This window comes from Castor canadensis, chromosome 14 (assembly GCF_047511655.1).
Source record: "Castor canadensis chromosome 14, mCasCan1.hap1v2, whole genome shotgun sequence".
Lineage (NCBI taxonomy): Eukaryota > Metazoa > Chordata > Mammalia > Rodentia > Castoridae > Castor > Castor canadensis.
The window spans coordinates 35,371,815-35,399,745 of record NC_133399.1 but is presented as its reverse complement, the minus strand read 5'-3'; the positions used below and the strand labels follow the sequence as shown (position 1 = coordinate 35,399,745).

Genomic DNA, 27,931 nt, shown 5'->3' with positions numbered 1-27,931 from the left:
CAGTCTGAGTCTGCCTGGACAAAAGTGTAAGACCCTATCTGAAAAACCAACTAAGGCAAAAAGAGCTGGGCATGTGGCTCAAGTGGTAGAATGCCTGCCTAGCAACTCAAGGCCCTGAGTTCAAACCCCAGTACTGGCCCCAAAAGAAAATGTAGCCTTTCATCTTTTTTCTAGAACATCCCCCAACCATATAGACTCTGGAGGGGCTCAGAAAAGAACTGTGGACCCCCAAGGTGGAGAGGCCACTGCTAAGATCTCTCTGTCCTGCTCACCCCCAGCCTTGGGGTAAGCACCTAGCAGAGCAGAACCTTTCCCTTATGGGACAATTTCCTCCACCCAGACAGTATTTCACAATGTTACTGGCAGCAGCTTTTGGTTAACTTGTGTTTTTTGAGCAACTTTACAAAAAATAAAATAAAAAAGGAAGCTGTACTTGCTTCCTCGCTGCTGGGGTCCCTCTTGGGGACTCTGACTTCCTTTCCTCATTCTCCTCACTTCCAGCTCTCCTTGGCTAAGCGAGTGATGTCACTTCCTTTTCCTGCCTGGGGCCACCAACCCCCCTTTGGGGGTCTCTATTCCTTTTTTCTGCTAGGAGTCCTGGGCTCTCCAGCCTACCACCACCTCTCCTGATCAAGTGTGCAGCTCCAGGTGGCTCTGGACCTTGCTATCTTTATTTTTCTTTTATTATTCATATGTGCATACAAGGCTTGGGTCATTTCTCCCCCCTGCCCCCACCCCCTCCCTTACCACCCACTCCGTCCCCTCCCTCTCCCCCCACCCCCTCAATACCCAGCAGAAACTATTTTGCCCTTATTTCTAATTTTGTTGTAGAGAGAGTATAAGCAATAATAGGAAGGAACAAGGGTTTTTGCTGGTTGAGATAAGGATAGCTATACAGGGCATTGACTCACATTGCCCTGACATCTTTAAAGGCTGAGAAAGGTTGGGGCTGGAGGTGTGGCTCAAGTGGTAGAGTCCCTGCCTTGCAACTGGGAGGCCCTGAGTTCAAGCCCCACTAGTGCCAAAAAAAAAAAAACAAAAGTTAAGCAAGTTCAGGTGCTGGGGATGGAACTCAGGGGCTCATGCATGGGAGGAAAGTGTTCTACCGCCTGGGCTACACCCCAAGCCCCTGTCACTTTTTTTTTTTTTTTTGGCAGTACTGGGCTTTGAACTCAGAGCCTCATGTGGGTAGAGTCTCACATTTTTCCCCAGGTCAATCTGGGACCATGACCTTCCTACCTAAGGCCTTCCATGCAGCTGGAATGACAGACACACACCACCACACCCAGCTTATAGACTGAGATGGGGTCTTGATAATTTTTTACCTTTACTGGCCTCAAACTGAGATTCTCCCAATCTCTACCTCCTGAGTAACTGCAATTACAGGTGTGCACCATCAGTTCAGATCTATTTTTCTTTTAAGACAGGGTCTCACCTATGTAACCCAGGTTGGCCTGAAATTCACAATCCTCCTGTCTCAGCCTCTCCAGTGCTGGAATTACTGGTGTGCACCATCCCACCCCGCTACACTTTTAAACATTGATCAAATTCAGAACACAAGCCTTTCCCTCCTGCTATCCCAATGAATTGGTATTTCAGAGCCTCCTGTAATACTATCTCTCCCTCTGTAAAGCATATAAAGATGCTCACTAGCGTTCATACCTAGCAACTGTAATCATTATTATTTTTATTATGGCAGCCAGCAGTCCCTAGGTGAGCCCTGTGCAGTTACAGTGTAGCCACAAATGATCCTCAGACATGTCCTCATTCCAGGCCTCCCTGCTGAGCTGTATCCAGTGGCCTCAGGGAGTCCCACAAATAACACAGAAGAAACTATAGCTAGGCTGTTACTTTCTGTATAAACCAAAGAGTTCCCCAGGGAAAGAGAGAAAGTTCTGTGTCTCACAGCTAGTTCCAGCAGGAGGAAGGGTACAGTGGGAAACAATCCTCAGGCAATAATGGATGGAGAATCCATGGCAGCAAACATCTTTATGGGGTGAGTTACTGGGAACCAGGGACACCCCCTGAGCCCAGCCAGGTGACATTACAGACTCCTGATGTGAGGCCATAGGAAAGATCCAGCCCTGTCATCTTATTCTGGCTACAGCTTAATCTGAATGTAACACAGGCTGAAATTTACAAGGGTGTAAGCAAGAGGGCAGGGATGGGGGAGGTAGATGTTGGGGAACAAAATTATATGAAGTTACCAGAAGCAACCAACCAAAGCCAGAATGTGGGATATTCCCAAGGGCAAGAAAAGAACCAAGAAGAAAGGGAAATCAGAGGCCTCTCTCTTTGAGGCAGTGACATTTGAGCTTATGTGGAAAGGAGGAAGGGCACATTGCAGGTGAGGAGAGGCAGGTGCAAAGGCCCTGGGGTAGGAACAGTGGGGCAGGGCATCAGTGAGTCCCTCAATGAGGTGGGAAATAGTTTCAGAGCACAACCCCACAGGATGCAGAGAGAGAAGAGACTTTATTTTCACAGGAGGATTTTACGATCTTGTCGTGTGCGTGTGGCTGGCTTGACAAAGTGCCACGTTAGTGCTTGGTAACACCAGCTGCCCCGCCTGGAGAGGCCCGTAAATATTTGTAGAATCAATATTTGTCTTTAGTGCGGAAACATTCCTTCATTTAGGGATAAATAAAGAGCAGAGACGGTTTTTAGCAACAGGGTTTTGTCTCCGCCTGAGTAACCTTTGACCCACTTCCCAGTCCTCTCTAATTAGGGTCGCTCAGTCGCTCAGGCTCAAATGCCACTCGTGAAAGATCAAAGAACCCGGAAAGTTGAGCCGCACCGCCCCCTGGCGATCATATCCCTGAGCTACACAAGCAGGTCCCCGCAGAAAACCGCAGCTTCCCAAAGCGGCGAATTTAAAATTTAAACTCATCTCCCCAGCCGGGTGCGGTGGCTCCCGCCTGTAATCCTCGCTTCTTGGGAGGCTGAGATGGAGAGGCCAACCCAGGCAAATAGTTCTTGAGACCCCCATCTAAACTAATAGCTGGGTGCAGCGGGACGTGCCTGTCATCCCAGCAAGGGCGGGAAGTGTAAAATAGAGGAGGATCGTGGTCCAGGTCAGCCGGGGCAAAAAGCAAGGGCCTGTCTCCAAAATAACCAGAGCAAAAAGGGCTGGGGGAGTGGCTCAAACGGTAGAGCGCGTGCCCAGCATGAATGAAGCCCCCAGTACTGCCCTCCCCGCCTCCTTCCTGAGCCGTGAATCCAGGACGGGCGGTCTCAGGGGTCTCCACGACCCACTTTCTCCCCCGCACGCACCTTTCTTCCCTGAGCGGGGGTCGGATAAATCCAACTAGGGAAACTGCTGAATCTGGGGGTTTGTGCTTCTCTCTGACCCCACCTGCACAATTGTGTGTGCGGTTTCTCTGGGAAGTATCCTCACATCTCCATGACTTCTCAAAAGGGTCGGTGACCTCAAACTCAGACGGTTCTCCGGGGCCCTGTCTCCACTCGGGACCCTCCTGGTCCTGGGCTCGGACCCTTCACAACCGCGTAGGTGAAAGAAGGGAAATCAGCAGGGTTCCACCAGGGGGCGCTGTGCCCACCAGGGAACCTTTTACCCTCACCTGTGGCTGCTCTGTCCCCATCCCTTGAGGTCCCACGTGGTTCTCAGATGGAACCCAAGGCCTCAGGCACACCAGCCAAAGGCTTTATCACTGACCTGCACCCCAAGCCCAGTTCTCAGATGTTGTTCCTGGTCAGCATCCTTCTCTCTGGCTCCCCAATGGCAGCCATTCCACTCACTGTGCCTCCCCTCCCTTCTCCCACTCTTTTTCCTTTGTAGTCTCCATTCAGACTTTGCCTCCTCCAGGAAGCCTTCCCTAACCACTCCCAGACTGCATGGACTGGGATGTCCTCTGGCTCCCACACCCTCCCCCAACTTGCCTGGATTATTAACCTGCCTGGCTGAACAGAGAGAAGGGTCCTCATCTGTCCTATTCATACTAGGAGAGTCATACCTCATTTCAGCCAAACGCTATGGCTACACTGTGTCTTCACCAAATTCATCTGCTTGAGTCCTGACCCCCAGTGTCTCAGAATGACTATATTTGGAGATATAATTAAGTAAAAATGAGGTCATAGGGTGGGCCCTAATCTAATCTGACTGGTGTCTTTATATGAGGAAATTAGGACACAGGTACCTGTAGAGGGAAGACCATAGAGGACACAGGGAAAAGACAGCTATCTACAAACCAAGGAGAGAAGCCTCAGGAGGGACCAACCTGCTGACACCTTGATGTCAGACTTGCAGCCTCCAGAACTGTGGGACAATAAGTTTCTGTTAAGCCACTCAGCCCTGGCAAACAAACACATCCATTAAAGGCTCTGATAAGTCCTGCAGTCATGAGCCCTGGTGAACTCCCTGGGGCTGGGGAGAATAAGCAAGAAGAGTCTGCTGTGTGCCCATCCTCAACTTGAATGCAGGCTCTGAGCCCTGGAGCTGGGGACCACCTCAGCCTGGTATGGCTGCAGGCCCCACCGAGACAGTGGGAATGGGGAAGGACAGGATACAAGCCTATTCTGCTTGTTACTAACAATACCAACAGAATGAGCCAAAAGTCTAGTGCCCTCAGCTTCCTTGCACTCTCTGTTATCTCTCCTGCAAAGCAGCTGCTGGTCCCCAGTTTTTGGATGGGGGACCCTACAAGGTAGCCAGGGCCTCATAGCTGATAAACCTTAGAGCCAATATTTAAAGTAGCACGCACATTTGTAACCTCCGAGAAAGCAGACAGGCAGTGGACGGTTCGCGCAGGATAATAGGGTCTGGCTCAGCACAGCTCCCAGCAGCTCCCAGGTAAGGACAGTGAGGTGAGGCACTGGTTGACAGAGAGAAGGGAGAGTTTATTTCCCTGGAAGGGAGGCGCAGAGGCAGAGGACAGTCAGGGAAGGGCAATGTCCTCCAGTTTCTGGTCCAGGGTCTTGAGGTCATCCAGGAACCGGGTAGGCGTGAGGATGTGCGAGGAGCCTGGACAGGAAGGGAAGGCTGGGGAGGTGGGGGGCTCTCCCTCAGCCCCAGATACCTCCTGGCCAGGGTCCTGGCTGGTGAGGGCCTATTCCTGCCCCTCGGCAAACCAGGACCCTGGCTTTCTATGAATTCACAGAGTCTAGAAACTTAGGGACATGGATGTCCAGCTCCCCCAGGTGACCCTTCCCTGGGAACTCAAGCTCCAATCCCTCAGAGACCCCAGAGCCTAGCCCCAGACTTCCGGGGATCCCAGAATCTAGCCCCAGAACTCCAAGGACCCCAGAGTCCGGCCCCACCCCTCAGAGTTCAGCTCCAGCCCCCAGGGATCTTTGTCTAGCTCTAGCCCCTAGGGGCCCCAGTTCTGGTTACTTACCAATGAGCACCTCCCACTTGCCCTCGGTGGCCCTGGTCACCTCATAGGCAGCCCTCATCTCTGACATGGCCACGCCACCCACAATGTACACAATGAGCCTGGGTCCCGCCCGAGCCTCGACACCCGCCTTGTTCTTGTGCCAGTGGCCAAAACGGGCACTGTAGAGTGGAGGGGGCATGGGTCAGTTCAGGCTGGAGACACCTACCCCTCAATCTGGGCCTCTGTGGGAGTGAAGGTCTCCCTGGGGCCCTCACCTGACAGCGGCCTGGGAGCTGGATGTGGGGGCAGGGTCAGACACAAAGGGCCACAGTTTGCGGTCCAGCCGGTCCTCCACTGCATCCTGGGTGGTCAGAGGAGGGGGGTTTAAGAGAAGAGTCACAGACGATGGGGCCCAAAGACTGAGTGTTCAGGAGTCATGATCCTGGCAGAGAGGCACCACCATCTATACTTCCTGCCCCTTGGGGACTCACAAGCCCAGGCATCAGAGTTCCAAGGTCCTGGGGAGGCCAAGATCACTGGACTACAAAACAGGAGGTACGAGGACCCTACGAGAACAGGCCAGAACCAAGTCCCTGGCACAGTACTATTTGCTGTTGCTGCTTTGCAGGGGGGGGGGGGGTCTCAAGATGAACAGGAACGCTCCAGAAGGAACACTTCTGGAGGAGCAGGGGGAGAGAGTAGAGGGAGACACGGTGGCAGCCACCAGTGGGACCCCAGCAAGAGGTCCTTCTGCTGCCCTAATTCCTGGGGTGCAGGCCTGGGGTGCCCCCACATACACCCAGGCAGAACGAATTAGGCACCAGGGGATACTGATAATAAGGGATTTTCCACTAAGCCCTGGGCTTAGCACTATGAGCAGGAGGAAGGCTGAGCAGCTGACTGGATTGGGGAGAAACAGGGCCCTAGCCCCCCTACCCCAAGGTACCTCCATCACGTCCTTAATGACCGGGGACCAGCGAGACAGCTGATAGGTGGGCTCCATGCGTTCTCTCCGCTCTAGCCGGCTTGAGGTCCCCAAGCCCTATAGGTGGGGCCAGGTGGGTGGGAGGGGGTTGGGGGGAAGGAGGCAGGTCATAGTTGGGATTGGGGCCTCATCTGGCTGGGGAGTGGTGTGCAGACAAAGATGGAAAAATGAAGCAGAGAACAAGAGAAAGAGAGAGAGAAATGAAGTAGAAAATGAGAATGGGAGAGACAGGAAGAGACAGAGATGGAGACGGAGCCAAATGGCAGAGGGGAAGGTGGGGACAGAGGGGGAGACAGAAAGAACAGGGATGGGAAGAAAAAGAAACAGGAAAAAAAAAAGAAAAAAGAAAGATGGGAGACAGATGGACACAGAAAACCGGTGGCCAGCAAGAGGCGAGGGACAGGGGATGGGATGGGGGCACACAGGGAACCACAGGCCCATGGTGGAGGCAGGGTCAGGGGAGGTGGGACATGTAGGGTCAGAAAGAGACAGGAGAGCCTAAACCAAGAGTTGAGCACAGGAAGCTGCTCTGTGTGTGTGTGTGTGTGTGTGTGTGGTGGTGTGTGGGGTGGGGGAGGCACTAAGGTCTCTGGGAGCCCCAAGTCAACCCTTCTAGGGATCTTCACTCAGATCTTGTCTCTTTCCAAGGCCTCGCCCATCTCTCCAAGGTTCCACTCCACACTCAGGTCCCTCTCCAAAACCTCCTCCTCCACAAGCTGTGCCCCTTTCCAGCCCAGTCTCACTGAGGACCCTGCCCCCTCTCCTCCCACTTACCCTGTCACACACCCCGCATTGCACCAATGCCAGATCTCACCCCTGCTTCCTGTCATATGATCCAAGATTGGGGTGGCTCTGGTGCTCTGTCCACAAGTCACACCATGCTGTGCATCCCAAGCTATTCATGTGCCCTCCCACACACACCCTGAAGAGACCAGGCACTGACCCATGCCCTCTGGCTGCCCCCCACAAACCCACATTGTCCTTCCATCCAGCCTCTGCCCCCGTCCTGCTCCCCACATACCCCGGCATTGGTGACGGTGCCCCCCAGCTGCTCTAAGTTCCTGATGAGGCTGCTGTAGGCCTGCACATTGGCATGCTGGATCAGTTTGGCCAGATTCTCCTCACTCACACCTGGGGAAGGGGCACAGCAGGACTGGAAGGTAGCTGTGTGGGGTCCTGGGCTAAGAGGGCTGGGTATGGGATGAAGCAACCCCAGGACTCTTGATGGGCATGTCTTGCAGCTGGGATGTCCTCAGGACTCAGGGACCTTCTAGAACTGGTGTTAAGAGGAGGCTCTCACACCAGATGGACTGAGGGGCAAAGGTGAGGGTCCTCCAGGGGTCTGTAGGAATTACAGACTTGGGAGTCTCCATGTTAACGAGGGCCCTGTATTGACAGAGAGGTCACTGGGTTAACGGGGATCACAGCGTCCAGAGGGGTTATCTGTGGAGTGTGGCATGCCTGGTGAACAGAGAGTTACAGGGCTGCAAAGTTCCTAAAATTGTTAGACACTGTAAATGAGGGTGTCCCAAGACTTTCTCTTCCCCACCCTCACCCACCGTTCCGTAGAAGGATGTAGAGCAGCAGGACCCGGATCTTATCGTAGGGTGGCACCGCTGCATCCAGCAGCACCGGGACAATCAGCTTCATGGCATCCTTGATCTTTTCACCCTCTGCGTCCAGGCCCATGGCCAAGTCCTGCAGAGCATTAGGGTCAACTCTATAGTCGGATGCTGGGGGAGGAGGCGGCTGGAAGGTGGCAGGGAAGGGACATCCCAGGGTTGTTAGCAAGACTCAGAGGCTCCACCTCATCCTAGGCACAGGTCTCCAAGGCCCCGCCCAGCACCCTGTCCCAGACTCCCCCCATAAGCCCCACCTCTCACTCAGGTCTTGCCTCAGGGGAAGGCTCCGTCCTATAGCCAGGCCCCACCCCTCTCCAAGGCCCCTCCTCCACAAGTCCCGCCCCCCTCCTAAGGCCCCACTCTTTCCACAGGACCACCTGGCAAGAAGGCCGTGCCCCCACCTGCTCCACACCACACAGCTTCTCCACTGAGCCTTTGAAGCGCTTCATGCAGTCATCAGCTAAATGCAGGTGTGTAGAATACTGTAGGGTGCAGGGTAGGAGATGGAAGTAACAAACTGGTCAAGTCAGAGTGCAGGACAGAGCATGGGACTGAGGGTCCCCAATTCTACCCACCCAAGCTCACCTTGTTCAGCTCCTTCTGATACTGCGGCATCTTTTTCAGAATGTGGGACAGGTCTTTGATGTTGGCCTTGGGATAGAAGAGTGGGTGTGAGGCCAGGCTCTGACCACCATAAGACCTACTCTAGGGTCAGGAGTCAGGCTGAGGCCTCGCCCCTGCCACCATAGGAAAGGGGCTTTCCTCTGCTAGCTGCCATCGTGATGCAGGCCAGCTCTACCTTGTCCGTGGTCAGCCGCTTGCTCTCACAAAACGTCTTCAGAAGCTCCGTGACCTTCCTAGCCATGAGCAGAAAGGGTGAGGTAGGGGCTAATGCAGAGACTGCAGTGCAGGGGTCATATTGCCAGGGGATGGGAACCAGGGGACACACATTCCTGTACCAGGTGATGAGGGTGCACTGGGATGGAGTAAGAATGGTCAAGAATCCTGATGCTGGGGTCTGACCTATAGAGGGGCACTTATGGGACTCCAAGACTGGGTGTAGCCAGGTGGCCCACTGCCATGTTCTGGCCCACAGTGGGTGAGGGGGCAGTTGGATCCAGGGGAGGCAACAAGCAGCAACAACCATGTGCACGCACTTGGACACATCCGCAATGTGCATGTGCCGAAGCTCTACCCATAGGTCGTCGTCCTCGTCCAGTAGCACAGCCTTCTCCCGAGCCTCGCTCAGTCCAGTGGTCTCATACCTGGAGGAGGAGTGGGAAACATGGGGGTCACAGGCAGGTTGCCAGCAGTGGTGTGAAAGGAGGCAATGCTCCTGGGCCAGCCTACCTGTAGGTGTCCTGTTCGATGTCCAGCAGGTCATAGGCCATGGCCTGGAATGTGAGCTCATGCAGCAGAGGGGACACAGGGTCTGCTGCTCGGTCCATGATCAGCAACTGTGAGCGGGTTTTCTCAGGGCCCTGGGCAGAAAGGAGCAAGGATGTAGACACTGACTCTGACCCTGCAAGGCCCTCTCCCCACCTCCCCAGTGCCCCCTCACCTCGCCCAGATTGGGAGTATCTGCCTTGAAGGCATTCAGCTTGGCCAGAACAGCATGGGCCAGCTGGGCTGTGTCTTCTGGACCCCTGGGGGTGGGGCAGTCAAACACAGAGGCATCAGGATGTGGGGTCTGGTAGGGCTGTGCACAAATCAGGGGTCAAGGGTAGAGTTGAGGATGAGAGCGGGGGGCCAGAGCTGGAGTCAGCAGAAAGCTCAAAGGTTGGGTGCAGGATGGGGTGAAAGTCAGAGAGCAGCATCAAGGCTAGACTGGATCCCCACTTGCGGTAACGGATGGCTGGGTACTCCTGCAGCGTGGTGCACAGTGTGGCTATTTGCTGAGCCAGTGCCTCAAGCTGTCGTGCCCGCTCCCCTGCCCGGAAGGGGCAGTAGAGATTGTAGGTGCTGTGAGGGGCATCCAGAGAGAACACCTGGGGGATAGAAGTGATAGGAGCACCAGTGTAGGTGCACGTCTGCCCAACTGCCAGCTACTACTCCTTGTATCTCCCTGGGATCTTCCCCGGTCTCTGGAGTCTGCTTTGCCAGCTTCTTTGCAGGCTGGGGACAGCCTTCAACCAATGCAAAAAAAGTCTATAAATAAGTTCCCCAACTCCCTCCCCCTGAGAGGGGGCAACTCTGCCCTCTGCTCCACAGAGGGAGTACCCCAGGGGCTCCCAGAAGAATGGAACTCCAGGTGACAAGAGCTTATTACTTTCTCTCTCTGACTCCCTACTGCTGTTCTGTCTCACGTCTGTTTCTGAGGAAGCCTGGGCTGTACCTGAGCTTCGCAGGGCAGGAAGGCAAGGTGGATCTCTTTCAGCGTCTTCACCACCTTTGCCAGGCGAGAACGACCCAGCTCACTGAACAAGGGCTCAGGGCAGGCTGGGGTGGGCAGGAGGGGTTGTCAGACCAAAGCCATCCCCACACCCCCTGCCCCAGCCCTCTACACCCCCTCACTCACTGTCAGTGAAGAAGATGTGTGCTGCTTTGTAGGTGAAGGTCGGAGTCCCCCGGAAGTCTGAAATCAGGGCCTGAACAGACTGGGGAACAGGAATCATTCTCTGGGTCTGACCGTGAACTCACCGAACCCATCCTCTGTCTGACCCCCAGGCCACTGCCCACTCCCCAATACATGCAAATACACCCAGGACCATGCATGTGCGCGCGCACAAGCTCACTCAGGTAAGCACCTTCTCCGTGGGGCTCAGCAAATAAATGGCCTCCAGACTAGGAATGGGTTCTCGCCGTTTGTTGATGTCTTCAACAACTATAGCAAGAGGGAGGAGCACGTGTGGGTGGCATGGGGCAGGGTCACATGGAGAGTCTCAGGTTTGGGGGGCTGGATGCTTGGGGAGGAGGACTGGTTGCACTCCCTGTGGCCCCTAAGCAGAAGAAATATACCTACGACTACCCACATCTAAGAGCTACACAGTCAGGGTTCTGCACATTGGGGGTCACCCAGAGAAAGTTATGCTCTCTGGAGGTCCCACATTCAGAGTCCATCCTGGGCATTTTACATACATACAGAGGGTGTACAGTCAATGAGGCTGACCCCTGAGGGTTGTGACTGGGGAGTCCTTTGTGGGCCCATGGGCTGCCTTGATAGCCTGCACATTTGGGGATGTACTTGGTCACATGCGCTGAGCTGTCTATGTAGGGGAGAGCTTTATACTTGCAGGAGTCTGAGGGAATTGCACACTCAAGGGCTACATTCCAGGGGTCCCATATTCAGCTTCCATCTGGGGAGCATGAGGTGGAGGCATCCACTCACTGGTGATGCCCTCAGCCAAGATGTCTGACATTTTACAGCAGGATGAGAGGATGCGCATGCTTGGGTGGTCCATAATGAGCACCTGTAGGGATGTTTGGCCATATGGGTCAATGGACAGACAAGCGGGCAGAAGAGACCTTAGCAGGCCTCAGAAGGGGCAGAGGCAGTGGGTAGAGCTGATAGCTTTAAGGGCTTGCTGGACAAGAGCACCCAGGTCCCATCTACCCAACTCCACCCCTGTGGACCAACAGCCTCCTCAAGAAATTCTTGGATGATCCCACATTAGGGTCTTCCCTGCCATGAGCATGGATAAGGAGCTGGATATCCAGGCACTTTGCCTTGCCCCTACCTTCCATTCCCCATCCTTTTTGACGCTCCGAATGACTCCACTCAAAATTTCTACAGGGAAAGGATGAGAACGTTAAAGCTAGTCCTCTGGTCCCACCATATTCCCTGAGGACCAGAGCCCCCATCTTACCTCCCATTCACTCCTCCCCCAATCCAAGAAGTAGCTCCTGTCATCACCCCCAATTTACAAACAGGGAAACTGTGTAGAGGGCTCCTTTTAAATTGAAATGTTGGGGTTTTGAGTCATAGTCTGTTCTGCTCAGAGGAAGGAGTGGGGAGAAGGGACAGGATGGCCTTGCCAGGCCTGACCAGAGTGTCACATCCACTGTTATCTGGACCGCCAGAGCGGAAGGAGCAGCTAAGGCAGGAACTACCGCGTATGGGGGAGGGGAGCCCTCTACCCCTCCCCCCAAGAACCTGGGCTTGCTATGTCTGGACGCCGGGGTACGCTGCAAAGGGATCTGAAGATGGTACAAGGAGGAAGGCGTCCCCCACATCACCATCATAGTGAAGGACAGACGTGGGAGGTCAAGGAGACACTTCTCCTCCCTAGGAAACACCCGTTTGCATCTGAAAGGCATCTCCGCCATCAGGCAATGCAAATAGGCTATAAAACCCACTCCCCACCCTGACCCATGGGATGACCGGTTTCCGGGTCCCCCTGCGTTCCCCAATATGCAGTCTTTCTCTTCTCTTTTCTACAATTAAATCCTCTCCAAATAAAATCTTTCCGACCTCTGCTGTTAGTCTGTCTGCGCTTTCATTCTCAGAGCAGGCTCAAGAACCCTAAGCACCTGAAATTCCTGCGCGTGTCACCCGTGCATCAGTAGGATCTAGGAACGCCTCCTGAGTCGCTGACCAGTGGGGCCCCAGGAGTCCAGCCCCCTAACTTTGCCCGGCTCAGACACCCGAGAGTCTGGGGTGATCTGGCTATGTCTTCCTCCTACAAGCACTCTAGGAGGCCCAGGGGTCTGGGCTCGAGCCTACGCCACTCCCTGTCGGCCCCTCCGAGTCCCTGGAGCCCAGTCCGCCAAATTTGTTCCGCTGCGGCACCTGGGGGCCAAGGCGTCCAGCTGGGACCAAGTCCCCGCCCGCCCCCTCGAAGGTCAAGCTCTCGGGCGCCCAACCCGGCCCCCCGACTCCCCACTGCGGGGTCCTGGGCTCCCAGAGTCCGTGCACCCCGGACCCCCCAACCCCCAGGGGACACCAGAGTCCCGCCCCAAGGAGGCACTCACTTTCCCCCACCACCGCCTTCAGCCCCGAGGGCGCCATCTTCCCCCAGGAGCGCCGCTGCCGCTTCCGGGTCTGTGTCAAGGTGGGGGCGTGGCCCTTCGCGTCACCCACGTGGGCCCCGCCCCTGGAGGTCGAGCCCCGCCCCCTGAGCACCTGGCCCTGCCCAGCCGTCGGTTCTGCTGAAGCCAAGGAAGTCCCGGCCAGCGCTGGGTGGACCGGCAGGTGTGTCCACGCAGCAGTGCACCAAGTCGCTGAACACTCTACGACGACACGCGCACAGACGGGAGCCCGGACTCACAGTTCCCCGGCACGTGTGCACGTAGAAAGTAGGATCGCAGGGCAATAATCCATTTCAGGACCTACTCTGTATGATACGCTGTCACAAGAGGGTACAGTCCTAGCAGCATCCGTACAAATATGGTCACCTATCTAGCAGGTGATGTGTTTGAATACAGAGTCCTGGTCATCTGAACTGCTTCCTTCATTTGACCATGTTTATTAAGTGTTCCAGGGTCTCTGCTACTTACATGGGACATATATAACTGAATAAAACCGGAAGAAAAAAAAAAAAAAAAGCTGGGCACCAGTGGCTCACACCTGTAGTCCTAGCTACTCAGGAGGCAGAGATCAGGAGAATCTCAGTTCAAAGCCATCTCAGGCAAATAGGGTCTCAAGACCCTATCTTGAAACACAAAACAAGGCTGGCAGAGTGGCTCAAGTGGTAGAACACCTGCCTAGCTAAGTGTGAGGCCCTGAGTTCAAACTCCAGTACCAAAATCCTGAAAGGAAGTAAGATCACAGGGGTGACAAGGGCCAGACTTCTTAGGAGAAGACTGGACTAACTCATCCTGCTTTGCCCAGGATTGAAAACTGGATTTCCCAGGACACAGGACTTAACAGTAATAAAAATGTGACAGTCACAGACAAAGGATGGTTGGCCACCCTTGGTGAGAGTTTGGGCCTCTCTTTGCCTTTCTTCTCCTTTTTCTCCTTCTTTCTCCTTTAATAGCTTTATTGAGATGTAATTCACATACTGTACATATTCTCCTACAGTGCACAAGTTAATGGGTTTTAGTATATTCAGGGTTGTACATTCATCACCATAACCCACTTTTGACCATTCACATTACCCCAAAGTATTTGGGTTTGTTCTCGATAGCAAGAACTCTTGGGCTCAAGGGGAAGTTTTGAACAGCAGGAGGAGATCCCTTCAGAACCCGAGAGCAGGAGCATGGATTACAGGTACAAAGTAGGGGAGCTGGAACCACCTCCCCTTTGCAACCTGACCCTTTGGGAGTGGGCATCTATACAGCCTGTCAATGTGATGAGTTGAGTTGTGTTCCCTATCCCCAATACATCTCCCCAAAAAGATTTATTGAAATTCTAATCCTAAGTATCACAGAATGTGACTTTGTTTGGACATAGGATTGTCACAAATATAATTAGCAATATGAGATCATACTGATCATACTCCTCCAATATGAGTGGTATCCTTATGAGGACAGGGGTACACACGGAGAGGGCAGTGTGATCACACAGGTGGAGACTGAGTGCTGCAGCCACAAGCCAAGGAATGCCAGGATGGCTGACAGCTACCAGAAGCTAGAGAGAGGCAAAGGACCCTGAAACTGGCAGGATCCAGGGGGCAACAGCCTTGCTGACACCTTGATTTCCGACTTCTAGACTCAAGAACTTTGAGACAATTAAGTTCTGTCACTTTAAACCAACAGGTTGGTGGTAGTTTGCTCCAGCAGCCCTAGAAAATGCACACATCCAGGAGGACGTTGGGGCCTGGACAGGGATACCTCAGGCAGGATTTATTTGAGAAGGAACATTAACTGGTTTCCAGAAGGGCATCTTGGGAAGAAGACAGGGGTCCTTAAACACTGACAGCCACAGCTGTTTACCAAAGCAGACAGGGAATTCTTCTGTTCCCACACAGGATTGTAGTGATGATCAGAGACAGCTCAACTTGGCATCTGGGTGGCCAGAGGGCAGGAGAGCCCAGATTTTCTCATCTTGGGGCCTAGGGTGAGCAGCCAGACCTCAGAGGCAGTGAGGAGATGGAAGGGTGACCAGGAGATGATCAGGAGCTAGGCTGGCTGATGGTGTCTGAGGGAAGGAAGGGGTCCTGGACACTAATGCTCTGCAGATGGCAACTGCTCTTCCAAGAGGAAGAGCCCAAAGTTACCTATGGGGCAGCAGCTGTCTGGGATGGGAACATCCTGCACAGTTTCCCACAGTGGACTGTGGGCCCCATCCTCCTGTTGGCCTGTCTTCCCTAACACTGTCTGGCTTCCTCCACACCTCACCAGACAGTCCTTGGAGCCCAGTAAGTGCAGTTGGGCCCAGCAAGATTCAAACCCAAGCTGTCCTGTCCCTGACCCCCACTCCATGCTCAGCATCAGTCTGAGCAAACAATTATCTGGATCATCTTTATGGGGCTTAAGCTTGGGTGGGAGCAGATGGGGCGTGAGCTGGGGATTTGGGGCTGGGGAGAGTACCCACCCCCCATCTCAACATTTAAAAGGCCCTCTCTGGTGCGGGGCCAGAGCAGAGGCCAGCAGGAAAAGTGGACAGTGTGTGGTGAGGGACACAATGGAGCAAGAAGAGAAGGGAGAGGAGGGGGACTCAGACCCTCTTGGCAAGGTAAGAGAGCCCCACCCCTCTCCAGCTCCTGGAGCTCTGATTGACAGGACTAGTTAATTTGTAGGGCACCTAATTAGCAAGCAACTCTCTAGAGCCCCCTGACCCAGTTGACACAGCAGGGAGGCGCTGGTGGGCAGAAGGTCTGAGTGCCTGGCCCCTGCCCAGGGCACAGGGGAAGGCTCTTGTTGCTGACCCTCAGGAGATAGCGGGTACTGGGACTTAGGGGTGGCTCCCAAACCCCATTTTCCTGGTTCATGTCCCAGCCCCTCGGCTATCCCCATCAGGTCCCAATCTAGGACTCTGGACACTGTCAGTAACCACAACTTCTCCCAGGAGGCGGCACCACGTGAAGTGGTGCTGCTGGCTGGGGCCCCTGGGGTGGGGGCCAGGACTGGGAAGGAGACTCATGTCTCATTCAGAGCAGCTCTGCAGAGCAGCAGATCGACAAAGACCATGGTGAGAGATGAGAGAGGCAGGAGGGCAGCCCTGGGTTGGGGTGGGAGCTGGCTGGCCAGGAGGGAAAGGGTGGAGTCCCCAACTGGACCAAGTGTGTCTGTCCCCAGGCGGGATCGCCAGACCAGGAGGGCTTCTTCAACCTGCTGAGCCACGTGCAGGGCGACCGGATGGAGGAACAGCGCTGTTCACTGCAGGCGGACCCGGACCAGACCCCTGAAAGTCGTGAGCCTGGGCATGAGGGTGCTGCCTGGGGGGCAAATGGGGCAGGAGCACAGGGGTTTGTGGATATTGGTCAGGGGGACAACTGTGCTGGGTTCCTCTGCAGTCCACGTATATGTTCATACCCACGTCTCTACTCCATGCAGAGGGTGGCCCCGCGCCCGAGATGGACAGTCTCATGGACATGCTGGCCAGCACCCAGGGCCGCCGCATGGATGACCAGCGTGTGACAGTCAGTTCCCTGCCTGGCTTCCAGCCCATTGGCCCCAAGGTAGGTGATGTTTGACCAGTTCTGGACAGAGGTTGCCCTCTCTAACCCTGCTACCATTCCCAGCCAGGAGGAAATAGGGCCCAACCTCCACACATGTCCATCATCTGCCCTACATTCAGAGGGGAAGACCAAGGCCCAGATGGGGCTGAGAGGGGCTCAACGTCATGCAGAGACCATGCAGAGGCCATGCGGGGGTCAGAGCCATAGCTGGAACTTATGCCTCCTGCCACACATCTGAGGGATTTGGGGAGGCCAAAGGGAGAAAACGGGTCACCCTCCTGTGGTGACATCTGCAGCAAGAGGGCAGGTGAGTTCACTTACAAGATAAACACATCCATACACTCCCACGTACAGCCTGGGTTTTACTTAAGACTCCAGCGGCAGCCTAAGACCTGCCAACTGACACCCAAACACCACCCTAACTGACAGATTAGGCAAACATGGAAGACTGCCCTATGGGGACAGACAGGGCAGTCACACACAGGAGCTAGGACACGGATTCCCACCTGCACCCTCTCTCCAACGTTTGTGTTGCCTCTAGCTTGTACTACCCTTGGTGACTCCTTCTCACTGAACCCTCTTCATCCACAGGACGGAATGCAGAAACGAGCTGGGACTCTCAGTCCTCAGCCACTGCTCACTCCTCAGGATCCAAGTGCTCTCAGCTTCCGCAGGAACAGCAGCCCCCAGCCCCAGACACAAGCCCCCTGAGGGCCCAAGCTGACCTGGGCCCCGTTGGGCCCCCGAAAGCAAACAATAAAACACTTGCAACAGCAACCAGAGACTGAGTATGTGTTATTTCATGGGTGGAGGGGCTGAGAGGCAAACTCTTGGAGCCTCAGGAGCTCTGCTGGGCGGTGAGAAGGAGTTTCTCCTCCCGCTGCTTCCGTATTCTCTCTTTGAATTCTTCTATCTCTTGACGCTGGGAGTAAGGAACAGGGTGGGATGGGAAGGAGGGGATGCACACCTCAGGGCCTGGGTCTTCTCCCACCACCCTGCCCCTGACATAGCTTCAGAGTGCAGTGTCTATACTGGGACTCCAGTGCCAATTACAACCAGGGTTCACGTGGGCTCAGCTTCATCCTTCAGAGAGCAATAAGGAAACCACTTGCCCCTCTGTTCTCAGTTCTCTACCCACAGCTGAGGGTGAAGTTTTCATTGAAAACCCAGCCCCATTGTGGCCATAGCAACCCAGTCCCCTCCATCTATTTGTTGGAAAAATAGGCTACTTACCTGTCCCTCCTTCTCTGGTGGCCACAGCTCCCTCTGTGGGAACAAAGTCACAGATGGAGGGCTGAGGACATAGCTCAGTGGTTGAGTGTGTACCTAGCCATGCATGAGGCTCCAGGTTTGATCCCCAGCACAATAAACAAATAATTTTTAAAAAGTCACAGATGGGGTCAGGAACCAGGAGTACCCAGAGCCCCATACCCAGGGTAGGGTTGGCTCTTGGGAGGTAGGCAATAGTCTCCAGCAGACTGGTGCCCCATACCCTCCCCCAACCCCTGGAATGAACCAGTGAACATTCTCCTTATGCCCACCTTGCGCTGTATGACATGATCTTCAAACCACTCAGCCTGATTGGAGATCCAGAACATAGCCACAGGGAAAGTGAGGTACAGTGCCATCTGCAAAGGCAAGGGTGGATGAACAGGGCCTGGGACGGCCACCACCCCAGCAACACAGAGGCTACTGAGAGGCTGGAGGATAGATGCATCCCTCTGTAGAGCCAAGGAGCACCTCCTCCGGGCCTCCCCAGAAATTCCAGAGCTCCTACTAAGAGTACAGAAGCCTGACGCCCTAATGCCTGGCCCCATAATCCAGAACGCTTTATTTCTGGCAGCCAAAGAACACGAACACACACACACACACACACACACACACACACACACACGGCCCACCAGCACTCCCCTATCAGATTCCGGGAGCACCCCAAACCTAGGAAGCCTCATTCTTCAACTCTATCCCTAAAACTAAGAGTCACCCCATTGGAGGCATACACTCGCCCACTTTGAGTCCGAGAGCTCCCCCAGGATTTGAAGCCTTCATTCCTTGGGCCCCCTCCTCAGCTCACCTCTCTGAGGCCCTTCCTCAGACCAACCCCTTAGGTTCCCAAACCCAGACGCTCCACTCTGAGCTCGCACAATCTAGCGTCCCCTCCTCTGGGTTTTCAAACGTAAAGCGCTCTCTCAAATCTCAAGTGCTTTCTCGCCAGTTTTCCCCTCATTGAAGTCCCCTATTTTCGAAGCCTCATCCTCAGATCCAAGAAGATTACCCAGCCAATCGCCCAACCCACTCCCTAGCATCACTGACCCGAAACACCTCCAGCTTCACCCCCATCTCGCTTCTCCTGGTCTACGAAGCCACTTCCGCCCAAAGCTGACCCGCAAGGAAGATAGCAGCTCATTGGTGATTCGCAGGCACCAATAGTGAAGCTGATTGGTCGATGGCCTCTATGATGACGTATCTTCAGTTGATCTTCTCTGCTTCCGGTCATTGGCTCAGTCTACACAAAAAGTCCTCAACGCTGCCCGAGCAGTCAAGAAGGATGTAGCCAATAGGAAACGGGTCTAGCTCGCAGGGGCGGGCCTTCAGTGAGAGAGACGTCACTAGGTCGCGACTCTCTTCTATACCTGGAGAACCAGGAAAATGGTGGTGATGGCGCGAGTCTCGCGGCCCGAGCGGCCGGACCTTGTCTTTGTAAGTGCGCGGTAAGACCAGGGGTGGCTCGCTGTGAGGGATAGGAACCTGGATTCCGCCGAGAGTCGAGGTCTGGTAGCTTGGGAAGTTTAGGTCAAAACTACGTACCCAAGGCCCGGGGAACTCTAATGGACCAAAGGCCAGGTGATGATGTCCACACCGACCTTTACCGGGAGTAAAGATTTGGTATCAAGAATGGATACCTCATGGCCTGAGTAAAGAGTTTGCGTCTCCGGCCTGGGGCTTGGAAATGTGGACAATGGGGCAGTGAGAGTGGAGGGAAATGGCATAACTGGATTTTGACAGATAAAGAACTAGTGTTTGAAGTAAAGGCATAGTGACCTTTAGAGGTTAGGATTCTGGTTTCTTTGGTAAAGCGTTGGCGTTCTGGGAAACGGCCCAGCTCTGGTTGGGAGCATTATGGTTTCAAGGGGTAAAGGCTTGGGGCTACAAGAACCCTGGAGTGTGAAGAAAAGACCTGGCGATGTGAGGTTTATCAGGTGATGGCTAGTGAAATCCTAAAGAGCTGAAGGCTTGGAGCCTGGAGTAGAAGCTGACATTTTCACCAGATTCTTGGTGTCTGGATTAAGTAAGGGACCCTTCTTCTCCTTCTGAGATAAAAGCTTAACTTCCAAGTGCTGTAAGTAGAGTTGAGCTAGATTCTGGCTAGTGGCATCCCGAGGGGGCAGCAATTTGGTATCTGGCACTGAGACAGCCAGAGGTAAAGATTTGGTCACCTGGGCCAGGGATGAACATGTACCAGCTGGTAGCAATTGGACACTGAGGGCTCTAGGGCCTGGTATCTGAGATGAATTATGTTATGAGGAGGTAAGGCCTGGCATCTGGACCAGCACCATGGAGTCAAGTAGTCTGGCAATCTGAGAAGGAGAATGGGCAGTGAGATTTGGAGTGCAAAGTCTGATGTCCAGTTAATGGTCTCATTATGTGGATTACAGCCCTAATAAACTAGAGATCTGACTATCTGGGTCAGATTATGGGTAGTTGAATTCTGAGGGGTGAAGGTCTGGACCAGCATTCCAAAGTCTAGAGAGCTGACTTCAACAGTAGGTGGGGGGGCGGCGAGGATGGGCAGACTGGGATCTTTGTATAAATTTGTACAAGCCCAAAGCTCCACTGCACTCAAGACTCTGAACATAGGTCTCTATTCTATCCATTCCCTGACCCTGGCAGGAGGAAGAGGACCTTCCCTATGAGGAGGAAATCATGCGGAACCAGTTCTCTGTCAAATGCTGGCTCCGCTACATTGAGTTCAAACAGGGTGCCCCAAAGCCCCGACTCAATCAGCTGTATGAGCGGGCACTCAAGCTGCTGCCCTGCAGGTATGAGTGGCTCTAGCTGCCCTACCCACTGACCCCTTGTCCTCCTTGTCCAGTGAGAACCCAACCTGTGTGAGGTCCCAGGTGATTGCTGTGTGTTCTGTCACTGAGCATGCATTCCCTGACAGGTTACACAGCTTTCCTTATTGATATCCCAGTCCTTCCCTCTCTTCCTGGGACCTGTCACTCCTCAGCCCTTTTCTCTCTATAGTTGCTCCCTAGGGCAGGGGTCGTGGTATGGTGACCACAACCAATCAGTGTCTTATTTCCTCTTACTCTCCAGCTACAAACTCTGGTACCGCTACCTGAAGGCACGCCGGGCACAGGTGAAGCATCGCTGTGTGACCGACCCTGCCTATGAAGATGTCAACAACTGCCATGAGAGGGCGTTTGTGTTCATGCACAAGGTGGGAAGGTGGGCAAAGCAGGGGTGACTAGGCAAAGTGTAGTAGGGATGGAGAATTGGACCCTTGTTGCCTCTGTACATGAGATGTTGGGGTGAGCTAAATTCCTGGAGTTGAGAGCTCCGGGTCCTGCTGCATTTGTGCCCCAAGTGTGGCTCAACCATAAAACACCTGGTGTCTGTGACCAGGCTGTAGAGCTCATGGCTCAGATTTGGCCATCTCCCTGCACTTCCAGATGCCCCGTCTATGGCTAGATTATTGCCAGTTCCTCATGGACCAGGGACGTGTCACACACACACGCCGCACCTTTGACCGCGCCCTCCGGGCACTACCCATCACACAGCACTCTCGTATTTGGCCCCTGTATCTGCGCTTCCTACGTTCACACCCACTGCCAGAGACCGCTGTGCGAGGTTATCGGCGCTTCCTCAAGGTGAGTCTCACAGGCAGGCCAGTTCCCAAGGCCAGAGTTTCCAAACACTGGCTCACTGGGACACAAGCCCCATGCAGGATGGGGCCGGGAATGGTAGCAGCACAGAACAATGGACATGTGCAGTATTGAATGGAGCAGCATGTGCTCTAACTTATAATCTCTGTTATGCATGGTGCGGTTTGTATGGGGGCCTGTGACAGAGCAGACTGTTTGGAGTCCAAATTGGACACATCAGGACTAATAGTAGACCAGTGGAGCTTAAAGGAAAGGGCCAAGGCTGGCCAGTCAGAACTGAGGCTGCAGCTCAGACTAGACTATTACAGTCAAGACTGGACCCATGGGATCAAGGCTGACTCAAAGGGGCCAAGGCCAGACCATTTAGCACTGAGGCTGGACCACTGTGGGTCAGCAGGGCTGGCTGTTGGCCAAGACAGTGGTGGTTGGGTATCTGGAGGCCAAGGGCTGCCAATTCAAGAGGGAAGTGTGACCCTGTGCCCCACTGACCTCTGGTGGGGTTGGCGGTCCCCAGCTGAGTCCTGAGAGCGCCGAGGAGTACATCGAGTACCTGAAGTCAAGTGACCGGCTGGATGAGGCTGCGCAGCGGCTGGCCACTGTAGTGAATGATGAGCGCTTTGTGTCCAAGGCCGGCAAGTCCAACTATCAGGTGAGCCTGCAGGGAGATGGGGGATGGGTGTGGGGGGGTTTCCCCTTCCAGAACAGTGACTAAGCCTTACCCATACCCTGTGCCCTGCAGCTGTGGCACGAGCTGTGTGACCTCATCTCCCAGAACCCGGACAAGGTGCAGTCGCTCAATGTGGACGCCATCATCCGCGGTGGTCTCACCCGCTTCACTGACCAGCTAGGAAAGCTATGGTGCTCACTGGCTGACTACTACATCCGCAGCGGCCACTTTGAGAAGGTCTGTGGGGAAATGGACGTCAGCTGTCACCAACAGACAGGCTATGGGCCAAGGACTCCTGGAGGTGTACAGGTTTTGTTTGTGGTTGATTTCTTTAGTGTCAAATGATTTGCCCGTAGCAGGCGTAGACACAGGCGCTAGGGACATTGTGAGTGAGACACTGCCACCTATGCAGAACTTCTAGTCTCACTGGGTAGACGGATAAGCACAAGCTGACTGACTGTGTGAGTAAAACCACGGTGTGGTGAAGGCCGGGAATGGTAGAGGCACAGAACAATGGACATGTGCAGTATTGACACCCAACACCCAGAGGAAGCATGCTTACAGGTGCATAGAGAGGACACGTTCAGATGTGCAGTGTGTGACATACAAGTGCATCCACACACACATTGCTACCCTGGCAGCACTATAGGCAAGTGCACCTTAAGAGCAGGCAGACTTGAATTCAAGGAAGGCTCTGCCACCTCCTGGCTGTGTGGCCTAGGTCCTGTTAAGCCTGGGTGTCCCCATTTGTCAACTAGGGGTGACAGCCACTCCTCGCCTGTGAGGTGTTGGTGTGGTGACACAGAGTAAATCAGGGGCCTGACATGAGGACTGCTTCCTCAGGTTAGTGTGACTGCTGTTGTCCTTGTCATCTTGCTCTCAAGTGCCATGCTTGGGAGTGGGTGGGGCTCTGGAGCCCTCAGAGGGCTGGCTGAGGCTACTGCTGCCTGAGCAAAGGTGAAAGCAGCCGAGGCTAGAATGAGTGCAGTGGGAATCATGGGTAAGGGTAGTAGGGGACCAGGGAAGGCAGGGAGGGAGGGAGTGCAAAGCTTACAGAGCCCCTCCCTGAGAATACATGGGGAGGGGCAGTGGAGCTCCTGGGGCAGGACCAGCCAGGGACAGGGATAGTGGGATGGGGCTGTGCTTAGTTGGTGGGAAGGAGGAGGACATGAGCCAGAGAAAGGGTCAGACAGGTAGGTGGATGCTTTGAAGCAAAGATGGAGCCCTCTATGTCTAAGCTGAGGTTAGGGTTCCTGCAGGGTGGGCCCATGTCACTGGTCACCTATTGAGTCTTCCTGGATGTCAAGTGCTTTACATGGGCATCTCTGTCGAGTCCTAAGGTGACTGTACAAGGGGCTCTCACTTAGGACCAAGCAGGCCCTGAGGTTCCCCATCAGTCTGGCAGGGCAGGCAGGGGTGGGAAGGGCTCCATCACATGGCTTCATCCCAGTGGCTGGGATCACTGCTCAGAGCTCATGGGTGCTGGGGAGGCCCAGGATGATCTGTGATAATTCTAGTTTGGGACTGGGTCTGAGAACACTGCTCTGCGTCCCTGTGTCCCTGTGTGCGGACTCTCGTGCCTCTCCACTGCCAGCATCTCCCTCAGTGCCCCCTGTGCCTGCAGGCTCGGGATGTGTACGAAGAGGCCATCCGCACTGTGATGACCGTGCGGGACTTCACACAGGTGTTTGACAGCTATGCCCAGTTTGAGGAGAGCATGATCGCCGCTAAGATGGAGACTGCCTCTGAGCTGGGGCGTGAGGAGGAGGGTGAGCCACAGGCCCAGCCCCCACTGGTGGGGAAGAGGGCTGGGGTGAGCTAGAGGTGGTAGAGGGGCACATCTTACGTGAGGACAGCCCCAGGAGGCTCAGCCACGGCAGCAGGGAGAAAGCCTGGGTAGACAATGGGGCTGGGGTTTTGAAGTAGCCAGGATTGGGGACACTTCTCAGGCTGACAGGACAAGAGGGCTGGGGTTGGGTCCAGGGTGACCTGTGTCTCTAGGGCCCAGAGCTCTGGGTTGGGTGCCAGAAGAGACAGAGGTGGCCACATGCCAGGGCCATCACCCCCAACTCCTTGGCCCTCATGAACACATTCATGGCTCCCAGACGATGTGGACCTGGAGCTGCGCCTGGCCCGCTTTGAGCAGCTCATCAATCGGCGGCCCCTGCTCCTCAACAGCGTCCTGCTACGGCAAAACCCACATCACGTGCATGAGTGGCACAAGCGCGTGGCCTTGCACCAGGGCCGCCCCCGGGAGGTATGTGACAGGCCCCAGCCTCAGCCTCCCACCCCTCAGAGCTACGGCCCTAGCCCACCCTCGCCTGCGGGGCCCTGACCATCTAACCTGACCTTGGCCCTCCTGCCCACAGATCATCAACACCTACACAGAGGCAGTGCAGACAGTGGACCCCTTCAAGGCCACAGGCAAGCCCCACACCCTGTGGGTCGCATTTGCCAAGTTTTATGAGGACAATGGGCAGCTGGATGATGTAAGTGCCATGTTAGAGTGTGTGTGTGTGTGTGTGTGTGTGTGTGTGTGTGTGTGTGTGTGTGTATGTGTATATATGTGAGAGAGAGAGAGAGGGAGTCATGTTTGTGCCCCTGCACATGTGCGCCGGCACAATACAGCAGGATCTCAGCCTGGCTTCTGCCCATCCTCACAGGCCCGCATCATCCTTGAGAAGGCCACCAAAGTGAACTTTAAGCAAGTGGATGACCTGGCAAGTGTATGGTGCCAGTGTGGGGAGCTGGAGCTCCGGCATGAGAATTACGACGAGGCCTTGAGGCTGCTGCGGGTGAGAGCCAATTTAAGGTGTGGGGTGGGAGCTGTGAGATGTGCAGTGGGGCTGGGACAACCCTTGAGTGTCTCCTTGACATCATCTTCCCCACAGAAAGCAACAGCACTGCCTGCCCGCCGGGCCGAATATTTCGATAGCTCAGAGCCTGTGCAGAACCGTGTGTATAAGTCACTGAAGGTATGGTCGATGCTCGCTGACCTGGAGGAGAGCCTGGGCACCTTCCAGGTAAGCTGCCGTAGGAGGAGACACAGGGTCTGTTCCCAGCCCTGCAGCATGTCCTGACCCACCCTGTGCCCATAGTCCACTAAGGCCGTGTATGACCGCATCCTGGACTTGCGCATCGCCACACCTCAGATTGTCATCAACTACGCCATGTTCCTGGAGGAGCACAAGTACTTCGAGGAGAGCTTTAAGGTGAGTGCAGGCCAACAGTGATTTCACCCCGTCCTCCTGGGCTGCAGGGTGCGGCTGCAGAGTGCCCAGAGGATGGCTTGAAGACCGTGGTCAAGGTGTGGCTGGACTGGTTCCTTCCAAGGCTTCTCTCCATGGCTTGCAGATGCCCTCTTGTCTGTTCCTGTGTCCTCACACAGCTGTCTTTCTGTATATGTTTGTCCTGATCTTTTTTTACGAGGTCACCATTCATGGTAGATTACCCCACCGTAATGACCTTGTTACAATTCAGTTACCTCATTTCCAAACGTGTTTGTGTCGAGAGGTACTGGGCATTAGGAACTCAGTGTATGAATGTGAAGCTGGCTGGGGGAGCACAATTCAGCCCCTGACAAGCACCAAGTACTGTTGAGGGGTGTCTACCCTACCTCACTGCTGGAATGATCGTGATTATATTTGTGTCTGTGTGGAGACCACAGGCAGATCCAGGGTTGGGAGATCAACATGTACACTTATGCCCCTCAAGGCCCTTTGCCCATGATACTGGGAACTGTGTCTGCAGAGGTGAGGAGACACCCTGCCTCTTCCCATAATGTCATCTACAGGTGCCAGACACCCCGTGCTTAGTGTCCTGTTGCACCCTGTCCTTGGGTCCTTGTGGTCTGTCGGGGGAGGCAGGGCAGCATTCATACTGTGTCACAATGACTCAGAGGAGGGGTTGACTGGGAAGGGGCCCCCTTGCTGAGCTAGAGGGAGGCCTGGGCAGCCTCCTGGCAGAGGTTAGCTGAGGACGTCGGGGTGCCAGGTTCACACCCTCTGTGCACTCACACAGCTTCCCTTGGGACAGGCATACGAGCGAGGCATCTCACTGTTCAAGTGGCCCAATGTGTCGGACATCTGGAGCACCTACCTGACTAAATTCATCGCTCGCTATGGAGGCCGTAAGCTGGAGCGGGCTCGGGACCTGTTCGAGCAGGCGCTGGATGGCTGTCCACCCAAATATGCCAAGAGTGAGGAGGCTGTGGGTTCCCCTGAGGCGTGGGCATGGGCACACAAGACAAGCTTCTGACCTTTAACTGGACCCTTTTCCTCCCACCTTGTGCAGCCCTGTACCTGCTATACGCACAGCTGGAGGAAGAATGGGGCCTGGCCCGGCACGCCATGGCTGTGTATGATCGCGCCACCAGGGCCGTGGAGCCCGCTCAGCAGTATGACATGTTCAACATCTATATCAAGCGGGCTGCCGAGATCTATGGCGTCACCCACACCCGTGGCATCTACCAGAAGGCCATCGAGGTGCCTGCCACACCAGAGGCCCAGGACTGGGTGGGGGGCTGGAGGTCAATGAAGGGGTCCTAGCAGGCAGGAGAGTCCAAGACAGCTTGCTCATGGGGCAGGTGGGGGACCTTCTGAAAGCCCAGGGCAGTGGAAGTGAGTTGAGAACCTCACTGAACATCTGTCCTCCCTGGCCCCACCTGCCAGGTGCTTTCTGATGAGCACGCCCGGGAGATGTGCCTGAGGTTTGCGGACATGGAGTGTAAACTCGGGGAGATCGACCGTGCCCGGGCCATCTACAGCTTCTGCTCTCAGATCTGCGACCCCCGGGTAGGGCCGAGTCTGGAGGGAGGTGAGGGCAGGTATTGGGGGCCTTAACAGGGCACCTGGGGCCACATGCTCATATCTCCACCCCACCCCACACAGACCACTGGAGCATTCTGGCAAACATGGAAGGACTTTGAGGTCCGGCACGGCAACGAGGACACCATCAGGGAGATGCTGCGAATCCGTCGCAGCGTGCAGGCTACGTACAACACACAGGTCAACTTCATGGCTTCCCAGATGCTCAAGGTGTCAGGCAGCGCCACAGGCACCGGTGAGTGCCCCAGCCTCTCCCCACCACACAGGGCAATACATTCCCTGGCCCTAGAGCATCCACTGGTGGCACCAAGGCCCATTGTAGCCTCACCCTCCTCAGCTGAGGACTCAAGGATTCAGGTGTTGTGTGTTTGACTACCTAGGAAGAGCCTGCCTGTGACTCTTACCCCTCCTTTCCCCCAGTGTCTGACCTGGCCCCTGGGCAGAGTGGCATGGATGACATGAAGTTGCTGGAGCAGCGAGCGGAGCAGCTTGCAGCCGAGGCTGAGCGGGACCAGCCCCCGCGAGCCCAGAGCAAGATCCTCTTTGTGAGGTGAGGGCTGGGGTGGCAGGACGACAGTCCAGCTCTTCTTGGGGAGGGGAGGTTCAGGGGCATCTAGCAGGAGGCCCTCACTGAGGCATTGTGGCTCCCACTTTCAGGAGCGATGCATCCCGGGAGGAGCTGGCAGAGCTGGCCCAGCAGGCCAACCCTGAAGAGATCCAGCTTGGTGAAGAAGAGGATGAAGACGAGATGGACCTGGAACCCAATGGTCAGTGCTGACCTAGTAGCCAGGGGGTAGAGGCAGAAGCGGTCCCTGGGAGAGTGACCCTCTCCCTGCCTTCTTTCCTCACAGAGGTACGACTGGAGCAGCAGAGCGTGCCAGCTGCCGTGTTCGGGAGCCTGAAGGAAGACTAACTGCCCCACCCCCTTCCCCTCTAATACAGCCCGTTTGTACGTCATGGTCTGAGCCTCCTTCCTGCCACCTAGGTGCCCCAGGGGTTGCCAGCTTACAGCACCTGGCCCTGGGCCCAGATTGACTGGTGCGGAAGATGGGGCAGGCGGCTCCAGGCCAAGCGAACACCCACTCTCAACACACACACACACACACAC

At 55.0% G+C, this 27,931-nt stretch overlaps 4 protein-coding genes across 11 annotated transcripts; 2 read left to right on the top strand and 2 right to left on the bottom strand.

Moving 5' to 3' along the window:
* Window positions 1-815: 815 nt before the first annotated feature.
* Window positions 816-12,943, bottom strand: Stxbp2 (syntaxin binding protein 2). Of its 3 annotated transcripts, none has more exons than XM_074054228.1 (19): window positions 12,849-12,943; window positions 11,615-11,664; window positions 11,266-11,347; window positions 10,685-10,761; window positions 10,456-10,534; window positions 10,273-10,376; window positions 9,777-9,925; window positions 9,499-9,583; window positions 9,288-9,418; window positions 9,095-9,202; window positions 8,737-8,794; window positions 8,523-8,588; window positions 8,339-8,419; window positions 7,875-8,013; window positions 7,337-7,446; window positions 6,277-6,372; window positions 5,606-5,691; window positions 5,352-5,509; window positions 816-4,829 (listed from the first exon to the last, which is right to left on the bottom strand). In XM_074054228.1, the coding sequence occupies exons 1-19, from the start codon at window positions 12,883-12,885 to the stop codon at window positions 4,690-4,692; spliced, it is 1,836 nt and encodes a 611-aa protein (XP_073910329.1). In that variant the 5' UTR covers window positions 12,886-12,943; the 3' UTR covers window positions 816-4,689. The 3 variants fall into 3 exon arrangements, with proteins under 3 accessions (XP_073910329.1, XP_020026209.1, XP_020026210.1); XM_020170620.2 differs by lacking the exon at window positions 816-4,829 and adding an exon at window positions 4,834-4,996; XM_020170621.2 differs by lacking the exon at window positions 816-4,829 and adding an exon at window positions 4,834-4,978.
* A 2,371-nt stretch (window positions 12,944-15,314) lies between these two features.
* Pcp2 (Purkinje cell protein 2) lies at window positions 15,315-17,214 on the top strand. 2 transcript variants are annotated; one of them, XM_020170623.2, is made up of 4 exons: window positions 15,315-15,495; window positions 16,059-16,173; window positions 16,317-16,441; window positions 17,033-17,214. In XM_020170623.2, exons 1-4 carry the CDS (start codon window positions 15,445-15,447, stop codon window positions 17,150-17,152), a joined length of 411 nt encoding a protein of 136 aa, XP_020026212.1. In that variant the 5' UTR covers window positions 15,315-15,444; the 3' UTR covers window positions 17,153-17,214. The 2 variants fall into 2 exon arrangements, with proteins under 2 accessions (XP_020026212.1, XP_020026214.1); XM_020170625.2 differs by lacking the exon at window positions 15,315-15,495 and adding an exon at window positions 15,623-15,951.
* A 5-nt stretch (window positions 17,215-17,219) lies between these two features.
* Pet100 (PET100 cytochrome c oxidase chaperone) lies at window positions 17,220-18,944 on the bottom strand. Of its 3 annotated transcripts, none has more exons than XM_074054226.1 (4): window positions 18,755-18,905; window positions 17,983-18,069; window positions 17,675-17,767; window positions 17,220-17,363 (listed from the first exon to the last, which is right to left on the bottom strand). In XM_074054226.1, exons 1-4 carry the CDS (start codon window positions 18,779-18,781, stop codon window positions 17,280-17,282), a joined length of 291 nt encoding a protein of 96 aa, XP_073910327.1. In that variant the 5' UTR covers window positions 18,782-18,905; the 3' UTR covers window positions 17,220-17,279. The 3 variants fall into 3 exon arrangements, with proteins under 3 accessions (XP_073910327.1, XP_020026215.1, XP_073910328.1); XM_020170626.2 differs by having other exon boundaries at window positions 17,675-17,707; window positions 18,755-18,903; XM_074054227.1 differs by lacking the exon at window positions 17,220-17,363 and adding an exon at window positions 17,370-17,524 and having other exon boundaries at window positions 18,755-18,944.
* Window positions 18,945-18,985: 41 nt separating this feature from the next.
* Window positions 18,986-27,780, top strand: Xab2 (XPA binding protein 2). 3 transcript variants are annotated; one of them, XM_020170631.2, is made up of 19 exons: window positions 18,986-19,141; window positions 20,333-20,481; window positions 20,762-20,885; window positions 21,118-21,315; window positions 21,845-21,979; window positions 22,070-22,234; window positions 23,682-23,766; window positions 24,103-24,254; window positions 24,367-24,486; window positions 24,661-24,792; window positions 24,889-25,020; window positions 25,096-25,209; window positions 26,033-26,195; window positions 26,291-26,481; window positions 26,668-26,790; window positions 26,887-27,058; window positions 27,244-27,373; window positions 27,481-27,590; window positions 27,675-27,780. In XM_020170631.2, the coding sequence occupies exons 1-19, from the start codon at window positions 19,091-19,093 to the stop codon at window positions 27,734-27,736; spliced, it is 2,508 nt and encodes an 835-aa protein (XP_020026220.1). In that variant the 5' UTR covers window positions 18,986-19,090; the 3' UTR covers window positions 27,737-27,780. The 3 variants fall into 3 exon arrangements, with proteins under 3 accessions (XP_020026220.1, XP_020026219.1, XP_073910326.1); XM_020170630.2 differs by having other exon boundaries at window positions 23,622-23,766; XM_074054225.1 differs by lacking the exon at window positions 20,333-20,481 and having other exon boundaries at window positions 19,066-19,141; window positions 23,622-23,766.
* Window positions 27,781-27,931: the final 151 nt, after the last annotated feature.